The sequence below is a fragment of the Mytilus galloprovincialis genome, chromosome 3, assembly GCF_965363235.1.
Source record: "Mytilus galloprovincialis chromosome 3, xbMytGall1.hap1.1, whole genome shotgun sequence".
Lineage (NCBI taxonomy): Eukaryota > Metazoa > Mollusca > Bivalvia > Mytilida > Mytilidae > Mytilus > Mytilus galloprovincialis.
This window is the reverse complement of record NC_134840.1, coordinates 71,171,372-71,195,338: the sequence shown is the minus strand read 5'-3', so window position 1 is coordinate 71,195,338 and position 23,967 is coordinate 71,171,372. Positions and strand designations below refer to the sequence as shown.

The following is a 23,967-nucleotide window of genomic DNA, read 5'->3' as shown; positions in this document are numbered from 1 at the left end:
ATGCAGGTTTTTTCTTGCGGCGTTGAAGACCATTAGCTGCCTTTGACTTTTTTTTCTCTCTTTGGTCAAGTTGTTGTCTCTTTGACATATACTCCATTTCCATTCTCGCTTTTATTACATCAGGATCGATAAAACAAGTTGTTATATGCTGACAAATGTTTATTATAATTACTATAAATGTATCATTAAATTTTGGGATATTTACAGATTTTAATCAAATTGAGGTTAGTTATGTTAAACCATTTATCTGAACAAATAATTTTCAAATTCCTAGTTACTACATATATATGTATAAACTGTTTCAGTAAAACTTAACAGTTCAGGTCAACAACATTTTTTTTTTATAGATATGGTGAAAAAGTTCATGATGTCATGATCAATCTATCTTACAAGCAAGATTAAACTGTTCAGAAATTGCATATCTGTTGTTCAACAGTATCAATATGTCTTAAACTTGATAATCTCAACATACTGACTAAATATTTTACCTGGTTTCCTCAAAATAAGCAGTAGGATGAGGAGAAATAGATCTGAACTGATCTTCCAAAGCTTGCTTGTAAAGACTTCCTTGGTTAGCTGGCAAACCTTTAACCTGTAAATAAACAAAACATAGTACATAGATCTATACTGATCTTCAAAAGCTTGCTCATATAGACTACCCTGCTTAGCTGGTAAATCTTTTACCTGTAAATAAACAAATGTTTAACCCTGCCACAAAAAGTCAGGAGCCTCTGGCCTTAGTTGTCTTGTATGTTTTTTTCCATTTTAGTTCATTTATATGTTTTAGAGTTTAGTGTGACGTCCATTTTATACTGAACTAGTACCTAATTTTATTTAGGGGCCACCCCCAGATTTGTCGCTGTGTTTAAGACCCATTGGTGGCCTTCGGCTGTTGTCCGCTCTCTGGTCAGGTTGTTGTCTCTTTGACATATTCCCAATTTCCGTTCTCAATTTCAAATGTTTTGTAAAGAGATCAAAACTGAATGCCAAAAGCTTGTTTACTCCAATGTCAGCCAAAAATACATTCACATAAAATATACATGTGCAATTATGCATGATACATAAATCATTTATAGCTTTATTTTATTACTTATATAAAAGTCATTCAGGTGATTTCAGATGATATTAGTTATATTTTCTAATCAATAGTGGTTCCTCTAAAACTAAATCATTCTTTTGCAACTTTTGAGACAAAATAAGATCTTTTATATTTTCAAAATAAGTCTGCAAGATAGGTGTAATTTCTGTTTTGCTATGATACTGTGATGTAAGCATTACCATTACTGTTTCCAATGGATCGTGACCAGACATCATACGAACAGCATCCTCTTCATCTATTTCTCCTTTCAAGAAATAATTAGGATAAAAGGCTCCACACATTACCAGCTATAAAACAAAAGGATATTTGTAACAACAGGTAACACATGGATTGTGGAACATTTGGAGCTTGGGATATGATTTGCAAATTTGTTCATCGTTAAAAGCCTTAGGATGACATACTAAGGTCTGTTTTAGTAATTCTAATGTGAAATGTCTTCACCTTACATTCACATCAGATTATCAAAGAATATTATCTATAACACATAAAGTAAGTACAAGATATCTGATACAAGGTTAAGAAGATGTTGTCTTTAATTGTTCATTTTTATCTTTTACAAGTTTTCAGTAGTGTTTGGTAAAATTAACAAGCTTTACTCTCTTCGTTTTTAAATTGCTAAACGTTGTTATGACACTTTGTTTAAGTTTTAACAACTAAATATTCAATGAAAAGCACTTTTCCAAATGACCATCTTTGATGAATATTAATGACCCCACAAAATAGTACCTTTAACAATAGTCTCTCCTGGTCTGGTTTGTACTTTTTCTTATAATTAGGAGTTGTCCTGTGTTTCTGTATGTTGAAATTATTCAGCCTCATTTCAAGGTCCTTTATCAACTCCCTTGTCTGTAAGTTAATATATGAAGCTGATTCAGAATTCATTAATAAGTGACTGAGAAAAGTTACAAACATTCAAGTATAGTAAGTATAGTAAGAATCAATAATTACAGTTCTTCTATAAAAGCATGCAAAACAAGCCATTGATCAACTTGCTTGCTATGTTTGTTTGGATGTTTGTAAACAACAGGTAGGTAGTCTGTTTACTATATACTGGAATTCGATTGGACAATAAACATGAACTTCAATTCATGTCAGTTTTTATTGTTTCAAATCCTAGTATATATTGAAACTCCGCCTACCTATTGTTTGCAAACATCCAAGCAAACATAGCAAGCAAGTCGATCAAAGTTTTGTTTTGCATGCATTTATAGAAGAACTGTAAACTCAAAATGTGTAGCTGCCTAACATGCACAATTAACATGATGATTACATTTTTCAAGAATTAATATTTCAAAATAAAAGATAAGTATTTTTTTGCCAAATGGAAATTTCACTGCTATAATGATTATCATATTAGCATATCATTATGAGCAATATTTACATACTTTATTTTCAGAATTTTTTTTTACTGATATATTTATAGGTTTACAGTCATATACTTAGTAAGTAATCTCACATCTTTGAGACGTCTGACCTGTAGGTAATGCATTTTACCCCATTTAACTTCATTCTGTCCAGATCTAAATCCATTCATGTTGGTAAGTCTTTCCCATTCCTGCATTTATAAAGTATTACTGTGTAAACATGTGTTTAATGTCGGCAGGAAAAACTGAAGAGTAATAGTCTAACTAAAAAAAGTTTTCCAAATAACAAATAACATTAAACAGTATGAATTCTAAAGGTGTTCACTTGTTGGTCATAGTTACAATTGTACTCTGACCTTCTGATGATAGCATGATTGTTTTTTGGTTTTTGATATAACAAAGTCTCTGCTAATTTCATTATGGTACTTTTTATATTAAACACTTTTAAAAGCTCTTTTCAGAACAACTTATTGTACATATTCCCTCATCTTCAGACCAATATAACAACATTTTATGATATACACTAAATCTATTAATTCTATAATATCAAATCGCTTACATACTGGAATGCATCTATTTGGTATGTAGAAATAAAACTGTTCATTATATCTACTTCTCAAACAGCATTCTGTAAAATGGTATATTTTAGGTGAGGTTAAAATTTGATATTGGATAAGCCAGTTCCCGGTTTTACTTTTATGTTTTACTGGTCCCCATTTCTAGATTAACTTTAATAAGATCAAATTTGTAAGAGAAGATAATTTACAATTTTAATGTATAAATTGTAACTTCCAAAACTAGCAAAAATAAGCGTCTTTCCAAAAAGAATTTACCACCTTTGAGGGGGAACGTACCTGGTAAGCATTGAGTATGGTCAGCTGATCACTGAGTGAACCATGGGACCAATCTAGTTTATGTCTGAAAAAAAATCGTTAACTTATTGTCATTTCTATGTAAAAATGAAAATGTAAGAGTCAAAATATACCAGACAGCAAACTAACGATAACAAAAATAATAATATACACACTGTTAAACAGAAAATGTAAGAGTCAAATATACCAGACAGCAAACTAACAACAACAAAAATCAAAATATACACATTATTCTATAGAGTTTTTAAGCATTTAAATGACCTTGAAAGATTGTAAAATAGAATATTACTTCATGTTTAAACCAAGAAAGAACTGCAAACGGATACATGGATTACATTCTAACTAATTAAACAAACGATTTAGACATTTTATATCATGTTTACTATTTTTTCACTATTTGATAAACTTGCAGATCATGAAAGAAGACATTCTTATGCTTCTCTGAAATGATGAATGGAATTGTGAACTTACTTGAAAGAATTCAGATGTTCCCTGAATGGCTTGGAAAACAAAGACTTTAGAGACAGAGCTGCACCTACAAAGGAATAACTGTTTATAAAATGATGGTCAATTTATCCAGACACAAGTTGTTTGTGCTGATGTGCATATTTTACCTTTACTTGCTTTAATGATCACTAACTTTATTCTTTTGGTGTTTTATTAAAACTCAAAGTATCATGACAGTCTGGCAAATCTGAAAATTGATAACTCAGTTCAATTTTATCAAATCATTGATCCTTCTTTATGAATACAAAAGCAGCTTAGAGATATGTAACAAAGTCAAAGATGAATAAAGTGTCATATTGAACAACAAGGTGATTACATTATACCGCCTATTCTGTGACATGTGGTATAATTATGATCAAAATAACAAAATTCTTATTCAAGATCTTTGCATTTTATTTCTTGTAAAAATTTAAGCCGTTAGAATATTTACTATTGACTCTGGTGACTGAGTGTGGAATATCAAATATATTCTTGATACATAAACTAACCAATGATCAAGCATTCTTCCAGTAGTCCGAACACATGACCTAACATCAAGAGTTTACCAATTCGTATGTCAACAGGAAGTTCTGCTAAGACACGCCCTACAAATGTCAGCTGACCATCATATGGGTTCTTAACACCTGTAGATGGGGCGGATAATGCACCAACCTAAATACAGATTAAATTCATTTAAATTATAAAAATATAACATAGGTTTGTGTGTTAATATAATATAATATCTCAATAATGTCATCTGAATGTGAAAATGGACAACAAAATTATTCAAATTCTACTTTAAATAATTGTGATTATAAAAGTCCCTCTCCAACTGGCCATGAACTATAAGTAAAATTCTGCTGAATTTTAAGTAATTCTTTTTTTTATCAAACTATGAATCTATTCTAGAGTATGCATGCCCGCTATCTCTTTTTAACTTCTTTTGGAAATCAAAGGTTCTGACACGATTTATCACTAAACTATAGAATGATTCTTTATCCATCTATTTTTGAAGAAATTCTTCAGGTAATTCAAAACTACTTACCTCTTTCAATAGAAGTATGGTTTTCTCAATGTCATTGAGGTTTGGTGGTGTCAGAGCTAAAGCCAATATAGCCTTAGGCTGACCAAGATCCAACAGCTTCACTTGTAATATCAACTGCTCCAAAGGACATCTCTGAAGTAAAAGAAAGCATTACTTAGTCAAATGGGGTATAGAATAATATATTTTGTTTAATACTTTGTGTCCAAAATAAACAGTTATTTTCAGTAAATCTTTTAAAATAGTTGGATCAAGTTAATTGTTTTTGTGCTATACTGCAGTTGTTCACATCATCAGGATCTGGTTGATAATAGTCTCATTGGAAATCATGCCACAACTCCTTATGTTCAGTTGCAAATATTTCAGGCATTTATAAAATAATCTTTATAATTAAGTACATTAAACCTTTTCTCAAAACTTATTACAGATTCTGTATAATGTTGTTGGTGGCTTAATGCCTAGATTTATCTATATTATCATCAATGTTAGATCCATATCAATTTTTAAAATTCTTGGTCATTTAATAGAAATTTTTGAGTACCTGCATCTCTGGTATTCCATAATCTGGTATGTAAGTCTCCCAGAAAAATCTTGTTATCATTCTGTATACTCTACCATCTGACACTCGACCAGCTCTTCCTGAAAATAATATATTATTATAAGTGCAAAAAAAATCGCTGTAAAATTATTTTCCTAGAGTCTCTTTGGTTCTCTCTATTAATTAAATTTAAAAAAATGTTTTTTGTTTTATTGGTATTCCGTTAATAAAACTTGGCTACATATTAGTTAAAAGATAATAAAAAAAAAAAAGTTCTGACCATCAGCTGGTTTCCATATGTCTCCAGCAATACATTGGGTTGGGGACTAAAATATGTGTATCAAATAATTGGTACAAAAAACTGGTGTCTTATGATGTGGCTCAAGTTTATATTTTATATTTAAAACAGGAAACCAAGGACGCTTTTACCATTCTAGCAATGAAAATGTCTACTTTTAACATTAATCTTACATTAAAGAAACAATCTGTTCAAATCAGAAAGAAATACATCCCTGTTCAAAATAGGCTATTTTGACTATGATACATATTCAACATGGAGTTTTTGTGATAGACTTGTTACCGGTTTACCTTTTCTCTGGGTACAGTTAGCTCTAGAAGCCCATTCCAATTGTAGACTGGTATAGTTTGTATCTGGATCACTTACTAAGCTCTTTGTCAGACAAAAGTCAATCACTGAAAAACATGTAAAACTGTTAATCAAGTGACAAGATAATACAATAGACTGGATTCATTTTTTTTTCGTGGGTACCAATTTTACTGGATTTTTATGGATGTTAATTTATGGCTTTAGCAAAGTCTGCATACATTCCTTTAGAGCATTTGTAATTCAATGAACATTTAAATTTGTTGTTCTCTGTTCCCACAAAATCTGCAAAAATTAGTATCCAACAAATAATAAAGAATGCATAGTTTCATACATGTATTTTATTTTTCAAAGAACTACACTGTAAATCTTTAGAAATTTTTGACTGTGGTCATATTAACAAAATATTCAAATTACACTACCACAAAATGATATGGCTTTACAACTGAAAGTAACTTTAAAACTTGTTTGGTGAAAAAGACTACCAAATAAAGATTATCAAATATTAATGTTATTCAAACCTTTCTACCTTAAAACGGGATATCAACCTTCATACTGTTAATGTATTTAACTATGTCATGTAAGTGTAAAGCATAAAATATCATATTTCTTTAAATTTCATCATGTGATGTATATCTATAATTTTCATTAGCTACTTACCATATTTAATATCAGGAACTGTGATGGAACTTTCCGCAATGTTTGTAGATAAAATAATCTGAAATGGAAAACATAAAAACATTATGTCAGTTACTTATTTGGACAAAGTATATTCTACCGTCCATTTTTACAGAATATTTGGTAACTAATCATTTTATCATTTAAAATTGATTTATTGATTTTTGGTGTTTTAACACCACTTTTAAACAATGCGTCCAGTTTTTATTGGTGGAGAAAGCCACTGGAGAAAACCACCGGAGAAAACCACTGACCTTTGATAGGAAAACTGACAATCCTAGTCAATTAAGATTGGAGTAGAGTGCACCAGTACGAGGGGGATTCGAACTCACAAACTCAGTGTTTACTGACTAGTTATTACAGTAGTAACTACTTAGACCACTCGGCCACCGAGGCCCCTATCATTTAAGAATACAAAAACTTAAAATGACAATGTGACTGCAACGACAAGAATCTATGCACAATTCTAAAAGAACTTGGAATCCCACTGGCAATTTCCTGTCTTAAGACTCTATTAAAAGCATAAAACTGATGTATCTCAAAAGGAAGGAGGGTATCTATATATGAATCTTACTTGTTGCATCAAAGATTTATAATAAAATGTTCTAATCCCTTTTATAATATATCAATTCCTACAATAATTTCTTAGACAACATCTTTATACCTTTCTTTCTCCTTCTTCTGGCATTCTGAATACTCTAGACTGTTCCTCTAAAGTAATTGACGAATGCAGTGGGTATATGACAAGACTGAAAATACAAAAGTAATATTATTTATGTGTGATTTGTATAATTGCTATAGAACTATATTTCAATATGTATGCATAAAAGGCTGAATAGGAGTACCCATCTAAAATCACAGAACTTTTTCCACAGATATAGTTTCTAAGATGTAAGCTTAGTTATATAAATATATTTCTCTAATTTTTACTCGATTTATACATTTCTGACCTGTTGATTATCTTTATTTATAAAAAGTAGTGGTTCAGTTGATCTCAGATTGCTATTGGTCAAAATTCGACTATAACGTCTCATTTTCCTAGTTTCCTCTGTAAGCCTCTAGTTTAAAATTTGAAAGTTTAACTCTCAACAGTGCAAAATTATCGTATCACACTTGATGCAATGATAGAATATATCTGTCTATGCTAATCAAGGTAGATAAACTTACTTATGGATATCTTCAACCTGTTTCAGTAGTTTCTGCATATTTTCTATTTCAGCATAACCTGAGATAAACAATATCACAAAAAAATGTAAATGAATGGACTTATAGGTACTGAACTTAATAGATGTAAAATGTCTGTTTTATATGCAATTTTTATGATTTTCCAAAACACTTAAGATACATTATAATTATCAACTTACAAACACTGATATATATCGTAAATCTGAAAAATCCTTAATTCATTAAAATTGTAAGCATAGCTTTTGTTTCTAGTAACAGCATTCTATTACTGTGTTTGTACTAATAATTGTGGGTTTTTTTCGCTATGAAACTGGTAGGTTTTATTTTTAACTGTTATCAAAATTTCAAATTCACTGTCTCCAGAAAATGTCCAGAGTATTTCAGAAGGCCTAAACAGATATATATTGTGGAACAAACAGTAGGAGAGTATTTTTTCTCTTCAGAAAAATCTACAGACTATGTAATCATAATTCCAATAGGTTGAAGTTTGTAAATACAGCTATTACACAAACCACACCTCTTTTGGGGAGATCTAAAATATTCATAGATATTTTGTTTTGTTTATACATACTGGTTCCCAAATATGATTTCTATGTGTCATTTCATAGACACAACTTGGGAATGTTAACAGTATAATAAGACATGGTAGCGCCGAAAATTGAATTCCAAGGAAGACTCAAAGTGAAGGGACAGAGTAGTACAGAATTTCAGTATCAGTTTAAACTCTTAAAAGTCAGGGCATATAAATGTAGAAAATATGCCACACAGCCCTATGTTTTGACCTTTGAATAAAATAGTAGTGTATATTAAATTTAATTTCCAGCCTAGGATATAAATTTATTATGAAACTTCATAGTTAAAGTGGCACAGTTTTAGCCCTAAAGGATGTTCCTATTAGAAATTGAATTGTCTATATTTACAGAAGTGCAAGCTATATATCACATTATTATCCTATTAATTCTACTTACCAGGTAAGAACACTAACACTGTACCTCTGTAGGGAGCAAACTTATTTCCTTTAACTATTCTGAAAGGAAAATATAGCAATAGAAAATAACAATCAAGATTAAATCGATGCAGACATGAAAAATTATATATTATACAGGGAAATATATTTGTTTACGACTCTTCTATTCTTATAAAATTAAGGCTCAATCAAGAAAATACCATCATATTGGCAATTTTCAAACAGTCACATACAAAAACAAGAAAAAATGTATTGCAGTTTTACATAGACATGTTGACCTCTAAATCACAAATGACCTTGTGTGCCTGTCCAAAGTCCATATCTAGTTCAGTGGTCCTGGTTGGTTCACTTTTATCATTTCTGTTCTTTTATAATGTTTTGTTAAGAATTAGGCTGTTAGTTTTCTCAAGTGAATAGTTTCAAATTTTCATGTTGGGGCCTTTTATAGGTGTCTATATGGTATGAAGTTTCTCATCGTTGAAGGCTGTATGGTTACCTTTAAATGCTTACATCTACTTTATTTAAACCTTGGTGGACAGTTGTCTAAATGGCAATCATACAAAATCTCCATATTTTTATATTGTAATCACAAACTCATAGAGATGTCTCATTTTAAATATGTATCTTCTATCAGTTGTCATACATGAGGTCATCAAAAACCTACCATGAAAGTTTTGACCTACCCTTGCTTTTTAATGTCCAGATTATCGAACTCCTGTATAAGTCTGCATGCCAGAATGTATGCCAGCTCTGATATTTCTGGTCTTGTTTCATCTAATGGGGGTATCTAAGGTAAAAAATTGAATGATAAATTTCATAAACATATGAAATATGAAGCTTACAATGTTTAATAACTGTCCTCTATGCATGAGCTACAAGAGAGTTCAATACAAATTTCTCAATATATTAAAAATTCTTGTTTAACATAGTTTTCTTGTAGAATTTTGATTATGTATGCTGGACATTTTTCTTCACAAATTTCTAATTTGATTTTTTTTGGTTTAAATTCTTAGCGTAGTTTTTTTGTTTTTTGTTTTGAGAAATCCTTGTCTAGTTTTGATGGTCTATAATAGCAATGCAGAAAAAAAGGGGTTAGTAATTCCCAAATGATATAAATATACCCTCTTATTGAGCCTTAGGCCAACTAAAATTAATTAGTAGATTTTCATCCAAAGTTTTGAAAAAAAATGGGGCGGGTGGGAGGATTTAATTTTTTAAATTTTATTCAATTTGAAGCCTTCTTGTGGCATGAACTTCATATATATGCAAGTGTTATTATTACAAAATTTAGCTTATACCATGTAAATGTTTAAACATGTATAAAGAATCGTACATAATTCTTGAATAAACATCTCTGATTTGCAACGCGGACTGTTCTACATGCAATTGTTACTTTAGAAACATATTTTCAGCAAACAGTAAAACCATGAAGAAATTCTCTATTCATTTGACTATCAACTCCAAATTTATTTTGCTCTCTAAGCGATGGTTTGTAGTCCCCATAAACTTATGCAAATGCAATGGTATGCAGCACAAGCATTATGAATGAAATGAACACTCAAACAAGTGTTGCCAGGAATAGTAAAATTGGCGCTTTTAAGATTCTCAAGTTATGCAAGAAGTGATGCATATATAATTACATTGTAAATGGTATTTTGTGTTTTTAAACAAAAACAATAGCCATAGGTAAATCTAAGGGTTTTCTAGTACACAATGTGTATGTTTGCCGACTTTTTGAACTCTTTTTTTTCTACCAATTTGTTCCACGATTCTTGCACTTTGGACATCATTCACACCCCAATTTGCTTACACAAAGTCAATGTATTATTTAATAAATCCACAATTTTCTGATGAAAGAAATTTCCAATTTGTGACATACCGCGATTTGCGTTGGACACAGCGTATTTAATACTCGTAACCCGAATATGTCATGCCCTTCTGGTAATCTTTCTATATTCTCCGTAGATGACACTGTCATCATTGAGCAGCAGATTTTGTCAACATAATCGTTTTAAAGTACTCGAAACAAGAAATATGAAAACCGAAATTTTATAAACAGGAAGTTCGAATGAAACGAAATTATTGACGGTTACCGTTAACGGAAATGAACAAAATCCGGAAATCGTAAATTTTGCAAAATAAAAAAAATCGGGGCGGGACGATATCAGAGGGGCGGGCGGGGATGAAAATCTATCAATTAATTTTAATTGGCCTTATCTGTGGTATTATAATGAACCATAATTACATCATCTTTGTTTCTGGGAATTTACCTTTTTTTTCGAATCTCATTGTTCATACACCAAAAGGAAAACAATGTTAAATCATCAGTAGAATTTCCATTGTTTATGTTGTTTTTAACCAATCACAACATTTTGATGATATTACTCAAAATGCATTAGATTCAGAAATGGTGAATTAAAGCCAGACCTACCTCTCCCAGCTGAGTAAGATCATCAGCGTAATATTCTGATACATTGTAAGCCTTTCCTTCAACGCAGACAACAGGTGCTGGTTCTAACCTATCTCTTATGGGTACTGCAAAGTACTGGCCAAACATGTCAGAGTCAAATGTAGCAGACATCATCACAACCTTGACATGACGAGAATTTGACCTCAATAACTTTCTGACAATCAACAATGAGAAGTCTGTTTCTTGATCTCGCTCGTGAACCTAAGAGAATAACAGAAAAATTACAGAAACCTATACTACTAAAGGAAGAGAACATTTCATTAAGACAAAACTCTTCTTAATCCTTACAAAGTTAGAATTATTTGGGCCCGCAAAATTTAACTCTTGCCCAATTGTACTGCAATTTCGCTACCAATATCTAGTTTAACATTAACAATAACATAATTTGATTATATCATTTATTATCTAACTCTTTCATGCATGGATGACTTTCACATTTTGTAAACTTCCCAGCAATTTCTTTTGCGGCAATGCCAATATTATTATATCATAGATAAAATCTGTTGTTCAATATCTATTCATTAAAAGATTTTGAAATTGATCTTATACTTTTCCAAGCACTAATATCTTCATCTTTAAATTCATTGTCTTAAATTTCATTCATATGGTACCAAACACCTTGACAAAAATTAATTTGGCTAGTTTTATTTTCATAAAACTTTGAACTTTCGACAATAATATAAAAATTTCCAAAAATTTAACAATTAAGGAATGACTGTAATATTTTTTCTGTCTATGAAGAAATAACATAAAAAATGTGGTGCACACTGAATAACCTACGTGGGTTATTTAAAGTGTGCACCACATTCTTTATGTTATTTTGAATAGGCAGAAAAAATATTATAGTTATTTCTTATAATTTAATTCTTCATTCCATTTTAACCTGAGTAAATCATGAAAAAATGTTGATGACGTCATGGTCACCTGACAAAATTATGTCTATGGGATGATAAACAAAACGACGTCAGTCAATCAGAAGATGTGTTACATCCAAAATTAAATTATCAAACTATATCGGAAAAATTTTGCTGGATATATAGCAGTTTGACTTACACTAATTTTGATCACTGAGGAGCTTAATATTTCTTTAACAATAGAACATGATTAAACGTACAGCTGATTTTTACAGAGTTATCTCCCTGTAATGTTATGTACCACCTTAAAACCTGCATGCTTACCTCATCTAGTACGACATGTGTAAACTGTAAAATAAGAGTTATCTCCCTGTAATGTTATGTACCACCTTAAAACCTGCATGCTTACCTCATCTAGTATGACATGTGTAAACTGTAACATAAGAGTTATCTCCCTGTAATGTTATGTACCACCTTAAAACCTGCATGCTTACCTCATCTAGTATGACATGTGTAAACTGTAACATAAGAGTTATCTCCCTGTAATGTTATGTACCACCTTAAAACCTGCATGCTTACCTCATCTAGTATGACATGTGTAAACTGTAACATAAGAGTTATCTCCCTGTAATGTTATGTACCACCTTAAAACCTGCATGCTTACCTCATCTAGTATGACATGTGTAAACTGTAACATAAGAGTTATCTCCCTGTAATGTTATGTACCACCTTAAAACCTGCATGCTTACCTCATCTAGTATGACATGTGTAAACTGTAACATAAGAGTTATCTCCCTGTAATGTTATGTACCACCTTAAAACCTGCATGCTTACCTCATCTAGTACGACATGTGTAAACTGTAACATAAGAGTTATCTCCCTGTAATGTTATGTACCACCTTAAAACCTGCATGCTTACCTCATCTAGTATGACATGTGTAAACTGTAACATAAGAGTTATCTCCCTGTAATGTTATGTACCAACTTAAAACCTGCATGCTTACCTCATCTAGTATGACATGTGTAAACTGTAACATATTTTTTGTTTTGATAAGTTTACGTAAAAGAACTCCAGTTGTCACATACAGTAAACGTGTATCTTCATTAGCAGTCCTGTCCATACCAACCTAAAATAACAGTTAAGAAATAATTTTTACAACTTACACCAAGCTTATGATTATTGTTAAAAAAAATATATCACACATATCACAATAAAAATAGACCTGAAATGGAAGAAAAATGTGTCATGGGACGCAGATGCCCTGCCCCCCCCCCCCCCCCCCCCCCCACACTTGTAAATATATGGCAGGTTCAGCAGTTTTTCCATTTATAAAGGGGCTGCAGAAGAGTGGAAATGACACTACCAGTCTGCACGGTTAGCCACTAGTCCGATGCCCCAGACTTGTAAAATTTCATTCGGACTAGTAAGTTATTGCAAAATTTTGTCTGGCCAGATAAGAAAAATGTCAGAATATTGGTCTTCGGACTAGTAGTTGAAAAAGTTTTTGGTGAAGACTGCGCTACCTTAATTCAAACGGGATCTGATTTAGGTAGTGAAAATCAAATTTCATAACATTTGGTTTAGAAGAAGTAATGTTAGAGTGGAAATCACAAATTCTGACAGTAAATTATCCATTTATAAAAGTACATAACTCAAAAACAGAAAGTTACGTCACCTAAATTTGAACTTCTAATGGTATTAAGTATTGTGTATAAGTTTCGAAAAATTTGGTTGAGGCAAAGTTAAGTGAGGAAACCACAAATTCAGCAATTTTCCCATTTGTTAAAGGACATAACTCAAAAACAATGAAAGTGACACAACCCAACATTTGTTCATTTGATTCTGCAGAACTAAATAATTAATACTTCATCAAATGTTTTCTCTTTTTCAATTATAAATTATAAAATGCAGTGGCGGATCCAGGGGGAATTCAGGGGTTGGAACCCCCCTTTTTATTTGAAGATCAATGCTTTTGAATAAGAACATACAGTTATAACCCCCACCCCCTTTAATAAACAGCTGCGCCATAAGTGCATAATACACCCTTTGTCTTGTGTGAGAAGTTTTATGCAATAATCATAAATAGTTTCTGAGATACGGCACGACATGTGAATTATTTTTTTTACAAAAAACACAATAACTCTAAAATAAAATTTTGAATTATCACCAAAAAGTATACAGATCTTAAGATTCATATAACTAAGAAGAGTGTAAAGTTTTAAGCAATAGTCATTAATGGTTTTTAAGATACCATGCAACATGTGAACAACCCCACCCCCCTTTTTACAAAGCCCTCAATAACATCAAAATAAAATTTTGAATCATCACCAAAAAGTATACAGATCTTCAGATCAATATGACTATGAAGTGTGTAAAGTTTTAAGCGATAATCATAAATAGTTTATGAGATATGGTGCGACATGTGAACCCCCCCTTTTTTTTTTTACAAAGAACTCAATAACTCTAAAATAAAATTTTCAATCATCATCATCATCATCATTTTCAATTTTTAACCAAAAAGTATACAAATCTCTGGATTAATATAATTAAGAAGTGTGTGAAGTTTAAAGCAATAATCAGAAACAATTTTTGAGATACAGCGCAATATGTGAAAAATACACCCGCCTGTTTTAGTTTTTAAGTCCCGTAACTCAAAAAGTTTAAATCCTATTTTCACCAAAAAGTATACAGATCGTTTGACTACCATAAGGAACAACTATTTTAAGTTTCATGAAATTTGGATAAACGGTTCTCAAGTTACGTTGCGACATGTGGACGCCGGACAGATGGACAGATAGAAAGACAGACAGAAGGACGCCTGTCATTTGTATACCATAATACGTCCCATCAAAATTTTTACGGGCGTATAAAAATGGCTGGATCTGCCCCAATTTGTATAACATAATTAAGCAGTTTCTTATAAAAGCCAAGTTCTACATACTTGATAACCACATATGGTTCCAACATCCCAGTTCCTCTCACTACAAACTCTCCTGGCAATACTCATAGCAGCTATTCTACGAGGCTGGGTGACTATAATATTACAGTATTTCCCCATGCTAGCATAGTGGTCTAGTATATACTGTGGGACCTGAGTTGTCTTTCCTGATCCTGTTGACCCCTGAATAACTGTCACTTGGTTACTTTCAATTGTGGCCAACACCTATAAGAAAATAAAATAGATGTAGAAGTCAACATTATTTTTAACTTACATTGTGTCTATAAAATCAGTTACATACTTTAACCTTTGTGCTCAACATCTTATGAGAAATATAATTGACTTCTAGCTGGATTAATCTTTTCAAAAGTTTGTGTAATTAGTTCAAGTCCTTTTTACATGGTTCATTTATGCATTGTGGGCAACTTCTGATCAACAGAAACAAAGCCTTACTTATCTGGTCTCTCTACTTTGTAATCAGCAACTTTTAAGTAAACATGCCACATTCAAATGGTCCCTATACTATGTACCAGACAACTCAACAATAGCAATGTCCTACTTACCTGTTCTCTTACTCTGTATGAATGTTGTTTTTTCCTTCTGATTATTGGTTACCAAGTATTACACAACCTGGCCCCTGTATTGTGCTTAGGGTAAATTTAGAAATCATTGCTATGCATTTTTATTTAAGCCAAAATATGACAGTACCAGATTACCAAAATAATAACTTTCATTCGTTATTTCAGCTATATTTTCCCTCCCAGAATTCTTGCAATCGCATTATTAAGTCTCATAGTTTTACTAGTAATCAATGATTTACAAAAATACATGTAAATATACACATCTATTTCTGAATTGTGTATTAGTACCTTTTGGTGTTTGTGTTAAAGACAATGTTTGATTAACAGTAGCCATTTTACACTTACCTGATCCCTGTACTGTGTAATTGGTAGCTTCTGATCATATCTATGGTCAAAGTTGTAACTGTTATAGACATCTGTGGCATTTTCTGGGACTAAATCATCAGGCACTGCCACAGATCCTGATACTATGGACTCAAGGTCAAGATGCTCCATTTTACCACTAAGTCCAGCAAAATCATTATTTGTCTACAATCATGACAATACAAAGATGAAAACATACTTAAAATATAAAACATGACCTTAGACCACAAATATTTTGGTTTACTAAAACCCTATCCAAAGATGGAGACAGTGGGAAGGTACTTTTAGGTAGGCATTTTATTTTTTCTTCATGCCTATCTGCTATCTGATTTAAAAAAAAATCACATCAGGACAGTAAAAGATTTTGAGTAGACAGATACTTTGTGGGTAAGTAGGGATATGGCATCTCAAGTCAATATATAAAATTGAGAATGGAAATGGGGAATGTGTCAAAAGAGACAACAACCTGACCATGGAACAGACAACAACCCGACCATGGAACAGACAACAGCAGAAGGCCACCAATAGGTCTTCAATGCAGCGAGAAATTCCCACAATAGCAATGTCTTGTTTTAATTAATGATATGTGGGTTTGAATGAGTCGATGCTTTTAAATCTTGACCAATAGAGTAGTATATACTGTAAGCTCACTTGTGACTGGCTATTAAATAGGTCCTGCTCTTCTTCAATCTTGTAAGCTTCTGCGTAGGCTGTAGCATTGTAACTTGGTCTGAAAATATAATCATAGAAATAAACTGTAGATAAAAGACATGTCATGCTTTTTGTAATATTGACAGTAAAATGCAAATGATGAAAGTTAACAAGTAATCTATGCTAACACATTCAAAGTCAATGAACAATAACTTAAGTGGCAGGGTCAAATAACCTCCACAGGATTGCTAATACTTACAAAAATGTATATAACTTCATACCAAATATCATTGACTTATCATAAGTGGTTCTACTAAAATCCAAATAAGAATTAGTTTTTTTTTTGTGTACCCTAACTACAAATGTAGTTGAAATGCAACAAATTTGTGTTGGCAACTCAAGATTCCCTATTGCTTATAAGATCCTTTGGAAAAGGAAGATTTTTACAGGGATACAAAACCTAGAAAATTTCTGGAGAAGTCAATAACCACATTCCTCATTACACAATATACATATATATGTTACAGTGAATTTACATAATCCCTGAAAATTTTAGTGATTATATAGAATCTCTAAACTAGTCAGTGATTCTACATAATCCCTGATTATACAAATTCACTGTAACATATATTTATATATATTCATGTGACAAAAGCTTTATTATCACCCTATAGCTAGCATTCATGATTTTGTTTAAAATAAGTGTAAAAAAATAATTTCACACAATTTTCTGTGAATTTAATCAATGCTGCCTTGTGATTTTTGTGATGCCTAGCTGATAAAATTATTACTGGAAGTCACAATTTCATATTTTTTTAACATTGTTCTTGCCTGCACATTCTTAATCTTGTTTTTCATTTTATGATCACTTTTGAGTATATTGTTTAAATTAAGTTTGAAACAGTTTCTTCTTATTTAATTTATTAATTAGTTTTCTCTCAATAACATGATATGCAGATATGTTTCCCATGTTACATGTAATATTAGGCCTGCAGCTCATAAATATGTCTAACAGCTGGTACATTTTTGTACATGTAGTATTGTTATAACATGACCAAGTGTGTTAATTAAGGATTGGATTTCAAACTTTGTTCAACGATTACAGTCTGAGCGAATTTAAATAACAATGACTATACAACCCATGTACATTTGTACCATACAAAATTGCACTGAACACCCCACAATGTCTATACTAATAAACTTTCAAATTCCATTGGATGTTGTACAATGTTATATGTACACTCATAATTTGGTTTTTCTATGATTTGCTTTCTGGTTAAAGATGACAGGACATTATATACATGTATATGAATGAACTTTTTAAACATTAAAATCGAACTTTTATCAATGATAAAAAAGTGTTTACTTTAATTCTTATATTTTCACTTGGGTCAGACAAATAATTCATAAAGGGACTCTCTACTTCTTATAACAGGCCTCGACAATAACGCTTGTCCGATTGTCCGGTACCAGAGGGAAAAAAGGTCGGACAAGTAAAAGCTGTATCAAGCTTGTCCATCGGGACAAGTTCAATTATTTTGCAGAAAATAAATTTTAATAATCCAACTTTAATGAACAAAGTAATATAAACAAAAAAATACAAGAAAACAAATATTAATTTGATATGTGTCTGTATTCTGTTTATTCAAATACAAAACCGTTTCTTCTTCTTTTCCTACTTGCAATCAATAATTTTTAACTGGTTCTTTGTCAGGTACATTTTAAAAGGTAAAAGGTATACTAAAAAGTATTCTCGGAAACCAATCTAACTGATCCGAATCAATGATGCGCTTTGTAGATAAGGTAACTTTACAGGACAGTTCGTTGTTTAATAGACAGTTTAGCACCGTAGGAGACATATTTAGTAGACATGAGTCATAGACAGTTTGGCAAGGCAGGAGACATTTCGGGACCAAAACAAATCAGTACCTCATTTTGCTACCTTATTCTGTTCCTTATAATACATACCATACCAGTAATTTTTTCACAATTTTTTTTATTTACCATAAAAATTCACAAAATCATATTTGATCATAAGTATAAAAAAACAATACTTGCAATATAGTGACCTATAGTTGTAAATTTCTGTGCCATTTGGTCTCTTGCTGCGAGTTGTCTCATTGGCAATCTGACCTTATCTTCTTTTTATTGAATGATTGTATTGGATTACACTTTTTTCAACTTAGAAAAATATAGGATACAAATTTCAAATGAGTGAACAGGCCTATCAGATGGTGCCTCATGTGTCTGATGAGACTAGCATTGATAAAAACTAGAACCCAAGTCCTGTGACATGACTAGATTCAGTTGTTCTTGACTCATATTTGTGAAAAGTATTTCAAAAGAAAAACATCAAATTCTGTTCTATTGTTTAAATTCGTTTTATTCCTTTAATCAACTTAAGACAATGTAAATGTAAAAAGGTTATTTTTAGTAAAAAAAACATTTGGACAAGTAACAATTTCATTCGGACAGGTAAGTTTTGGTATGTACTTGTCCTACTGGACAAGTTGAAAAAAAAGTTATTGTAGAGGCCTGTATAATATTACAGTAACCATTGAAGTCAATAATTGACGTTTGCATTTACATTGTAGTCTTTTTTTATATTTATATATACAATGTATACCAAAAATCAGTATTGCCACACAGAGGACTGACCATAAGCAAGAAATTAAAGAAAAACTTGATATTGCGAGGTTTGTTTACGTTCCCTTGTTTTGCTTATTTTACTTTCCCCTATTCTTTATTTTTGAATGTGCAAAGGACTTCCTTTTAATTTTCCAAACTTATAATTTACCTTATCCATATTAATATGCAATTTGAATTCAAAATCCAATATAAACTGATAAATATTGAAATCAAATGCTTCATTACAAGTTACTCATCACTTTTGAGGGTGGGGGGTGAGACCATTTTCAGGACGTCGGGATTGGCCGATTTTAGCAACGGGAAATTGGGATTGCCTTGTTTAAAGATCGGGAATTCAGGATAGAAAAACATTGGGATACGGGAAACCCACGTTTTTAGCCATGGGAAATCGTGATTTTTATGTTGAAATATAACGGGATTGCCAAAAAACTGTACCTTGGACAGATAAAAGTGCCATTTTCATTATACTTTAATCAGAATTGCATCTAGAAACAGAGTAGATCCAGATCTTATTGTAATTTTCTGCTCGTTTTTTGAAGTAACCGTAGCCAGTGCCATATTTAATATCCACTGTACGCGAATGAAATGCTAACCAAAATTCATGTTAATAGTCTAAGCTCCTTGGTATTAGTGTCGCTCTGATTTAGAGTATCAGTATACCCAAAGACAGTGGTAAAGGTTTTTTCCGTCTTTACAACCCTTCCCAAAAGTTAGACTTGATCTGGATATTTTCAATAAGAGTAAGATCATGTAAGACCTAAAAGAAAACACATGTGTTTCCGGTACCCTTATATATCTACCCTAATTTTAAGTACCTATAAACTAACTCTACTCTTAAAATGGACAAGCACTTGTAAAGTCAAAATTTTTCTCCCGTATGAACCAGTCAAAAACATTTGAAAAAAACTATTTTGCTTTCCTACCTATCCTAATTTTTTAGGGGATGTTACCTGAAACACATGTATTTTTTTCTTGGCCTTACTACACATATAATTTCACAGACAAAGTCTTCTCTATAATCGAATATCATATAAAAATATTTCTGGCATTCTGCAATTTTGAAGAAAACAAATACCCCAACTTGACGTGTTTAAAATGTACGTACTAAATATATTGGTCAAAATGCACAAATTGAAAGCAAATGATTAAAAACAACATTATACTCAGAGGGTTTAATTTTCAAAGTTTACCAGGACGGCCTCCTTTAAAAGTTGTGTCAGATGTGTCTATTCGTTACCTAAAATAGTGGAGGACGTCTTTATTTATAAATAAATGGTGATTTCTTGTTTATCGGGATCAGGATTTTTAACAAAATATGTCCAGGATTTCTGGATTTTCTGATATTAAAGCCGGGAAATCGGGATGAGACCCCCTCTAGCCCCCCCCCCTCACTTTTCATAGCATTGCATAGCATGAACTGGAATCTATCTGATACATGTATTTACTACTTTACCAGTTTGAAAAAAGTAAATAAATCAGCTGGTCAGCTTATGCATTACAATGTATGAACTACAAAAGGTAATCAATTTGTCATTCTGAATATAGGATTGCTATTTTATGCTTTGTCCAAGTTTGGTAAAAATCCAGGTTATTTCGAGAAAGTTTTAAAAAAATTAATTAAATCAGTAACCACAGAGTGAATGTAATGTTGACTGGCAGAAAAACTAAGTCCATTTATAAAATGTACATTTTGTATAAGTAAAATAGAGATAAACAGGATTTTTTTTACAAAATTTACTTCTGAACAGTATCTTATGATGATAAATATGATAAACATTTATAAACAAGCTTCTGTCTAAATTTGGTAGAAATCCAGGATACATGTAGTTTAAGAAAGTTATTAAAATTTTGAATTCACAAAATGAATATTAGGGGACGACGATGACGATACATGTATAAACGTCGGAAAAAAGAATGGATTTGCTCATTGTTGAAGGCCGTACGGTGACCTATAGTTGTTAATGTCTGTGTCATTTTGGTCTTTTGTGGATAGTTGTCTCATTGGCAATCATACCACATCTTCTTTTTTATATGGATCGCTTTTGCAACAAAAGTTGAACGAAAAACAAATATTATACACAGCAACAAACGACAACCAATGAATCACGGGTTCCTGACTTGGGACAGGCACATACAAACAGAATGTGGCAGAGATAAACATGTTAGACAGATCCCAACTATCCACCTTTTGGTAAAAAGGAAATACAACTTTCTCAATTATTTATTTGTGATTTTGACTTGTTTATAACACTTGAGGAGTGTTCTAGAATCATTCACAAGCATTTCAAATTCTTCTTCATAAATGAAAACATTTTATAATATTCAATGAAAAGGCCGCATACGATCACACACAATTCTTACCTTGAAAAGGTGGCAGTGCAGACAATTACCAGTCTTCCAGTGCTAACATTACAAGCCTGATTAGGGTATTAATAAATACATATTTTTATTCCTTAATTATGGCTGGAATAACCATGAACAGGCCTCATATTTTGGGGGTCTCATTGAGGGTTCTGATCCCAGATCCTGCTTACTGTTTTGTCAGGTTCCCATATCCTGCTTACACTATGTACAAATGTACGTAAGCAATTCTCATTGTTTTGTAATTTCCCATGTCCCGCTAGACTTCATTTCCCATTTTCACGGCACAATAATTTGACTTTCACATGTCATGCTTAGACCCCAATGAGACCCACTGTTCCGTTTAGACTAAATTTAAATGGTGAATACAAACTGGGGTAAATCTGAGATTCTGGTAATTAGAAAATCATACTATCCTGAACACACGGTTTAGTCACAGCCTATTTCAAATTCAACATTATATATAAGCAACATACTGATTATATGATGGAACATAGACTTTTTCTTGTGGAACACGTGCACTCTGTGTTTCTGTATTGAAAAATCTTCCTCCTGTTGCTGTTCTGGGAACCGATTTTGTGTTCTTTACGGACTTGGCACCTATCGCAAACCAATCGTCTATTTCCTCAATAGTTATTTCGCCCCTTAAACGACTCATGCTGACTTTGATTTATAATTCAAACAGAAAAGTTCAGTTTAATAGGTTTGTTTTGATGCATTCACATCTTGTTCTTCTTTCACTTTCAGCGCGCCATCTATGGGTGTATCTAAAGAAAACAAAGCGTTGACTCAATGAGAACGGCAACAACGGACAACGTACTAACCAACTATTAGTGGTTTGCAACAGTCCAATAACATCATATAATTATGTCGCACCAGAGACATACAATACTTTGTACCATATGTCACTGATCACACCAATTGATCACACTAACAAAACTGATAAAAGATAATGTAGTAGTGTAAAGCAAAATTATATCCGGGAGAAATTTGATCCGGTGGAAAAAATGTCACAGTAGATGTTGTAATTTTTTATCCGGAGGAAAATATTTCCCTATTGATATTTTTTCCTTTGTCGTGAAATTCTATCTGGGTAGTTAAACTATTGAATCACCATGGAAAGGACCGATGTACACACAGTCATGTTTTTTTGTAGGTAAATATGGTCGACACTTAGTCCAAATTAAAATAGCCTTGCCAGACGTCATAATTATTTGGACTAGTCGACACTCTGCATCGTCACAGAAGCTACAAACCTAACACAAACTAGACTACTTGCAATGAATGTATGTTCTCAAGTAATGCCCGCGATTTATTGGGATGTGAAAAAAAATATGAAATTGGGCGGTTATAATTGGATTTATTATAATCTATTTGATCCAGTGTAACGGGTTCGTTTCCTTTGATCTTTAGACCATTCATCGCTAAAATGTTATCATAAGCAAAGAAACTCGCCAGTTGAATATGTAAATGAAGTAACAGAAAGTATGATCAGTCAAAAGAAATAAGGGGTTGGCACACTCTATATCTATGTCAGATGGTTTATTTTTACATTTACAAAACCATTGTAATGCACATTTGCACTTTTAGAGTGTACCATTTTCATGGAAGTGTAGTATTCAAAATTTAATGAATTGCTCAGTATGGCCAGAAATGAGATTATGTATATATTTTACTTCATGGCGAATTTGCTAGTTGACTTTAATTTACCCCGACATCCATCATTTTTTACGTTAGAAGATGTTTTTATATACAGCGGCAAAGTTATATTTCTATATAAAAAAATCTATATTTGTATTCCCCAAATGTAGTTCTGATTATGACTACACTGTAAAAACTTTATTGAAAAGCGAAGTGGCATTTTTCCTATAAATTGCATTTTATTGTTTCAAAACATCACGGTAAAATGAAATGATTACAAAATAACAAATTTATTTAGTTAACGTAGAATTGGTACCTTTCAACTTCTCAATCTAAGCGCAATTATATATCAATATGTCGACCAAAATAAATCTTTTTCACACTCTTTTTGGCAATTTAGTGTAATCAGAGACATATATACATTTTCTTGTATTCTCGAGATTGCCGTATAATATCATATCTCTGATGAAATGTCTTACTGTAACATTATATTCTTAAAGCAGTCTGTACATGTCGAAAGTATGTTAAAGACACATTACGGACTAACATACCTTTTCACGCCGATCATCACACCACAGTCTGAATCTGAGATCTGAATATTCTGCAGTTCAAATTTTACATTA

General features: G+C 31.9%; 1 protein-coding gene across 1 annotated transcript in view; it reads right to left on the bottom strand.

Annotated features, from left to right (window-relative positions):
- Window positions 1–23,967, bottom strand: part of LOC143068826 (ATP-dependent RNA helicase TDRD9-like) — a 54,559-nt gene extending 30,592 nt beyond the window's left edge. Inside the window, exons 1-22 of the mRNA XM_076243146.1 lie at window positions 23,896–23,967; window positions 22,180–22,470; window positions 16,694–16,772; window positions 16,025–16,207; window positions 15,102–15,323; window positions 13,164–13,286; window positions 11,267–11,506; window positions 9,519–9,622; window positions 8,837–8,895; window positions 7,851–7,908; window positions 7,348–7,432; window positions 6,666–6,723; window positions 5,990–6,094; window positions 5,405–5,502; window positions 4,867–4,998; window positions 4,331–4,493; window positions 3,807–3,870; window positions 3,318–3,381; window positions 2,556–2,654; window positions 1,826–1,945; window positions 1,279–1,386; window positions 489–592 (exon numbers count right to left, since the gene is read on the bottom strand). Of these exons, the coding sequence (XP_076099261.1) occupies window positions 489–592; window positions 1,279–1,386; window positions 1,826–1,945; window positions 2,556–2,654; window positions 3,318–3,381; window positions 3,807–3,870; window positions 4,331–4,493; window positions 4,867–4,998; window positions 5,405–5,502; window positions 5,990–6,094; window positions 6,666–6,723; window positions 7,348–7,432; window positions 7,851–7,908; window positions 8,837–8,895; window positions 9,519–9,622; window positions 11,267–11,506; window positions 13,164–13,286; window positions 15,102–15,323; window positions 16,025–16,207; window positions 16,694–16,772; window positions 22,180–22,361 (2,450 nt within the window). The 5' untranslated portion in view covers window positions 22,362–22,470; window positions 23,896–23,967. The remainder of the gene's footprint in view (window positions 1–488; window positions 593–1,278; window positions 1,387–1,825; window positions 1,946–2,555; window positions 2,655–3,317; window positions 3,382–3,806; window positions 3,871–4,330; window positions 4,494–4,866; window positions 4,999–5,404; window positions 5,503–5,989; window positions 6,095–6,665; window positions 6,724–7,347; window positions 7,433–7,850; window positions 7,909–8,836; window positions 8,896–9,518; window positions 9,623–11,266; window positions 11,507–13,163; window positions 13,287–15,101; window positions 15,324–16,024; window positions 16,208–16,693; window positions 16,773–22,179; window positions 22,471–23,895) is intronic.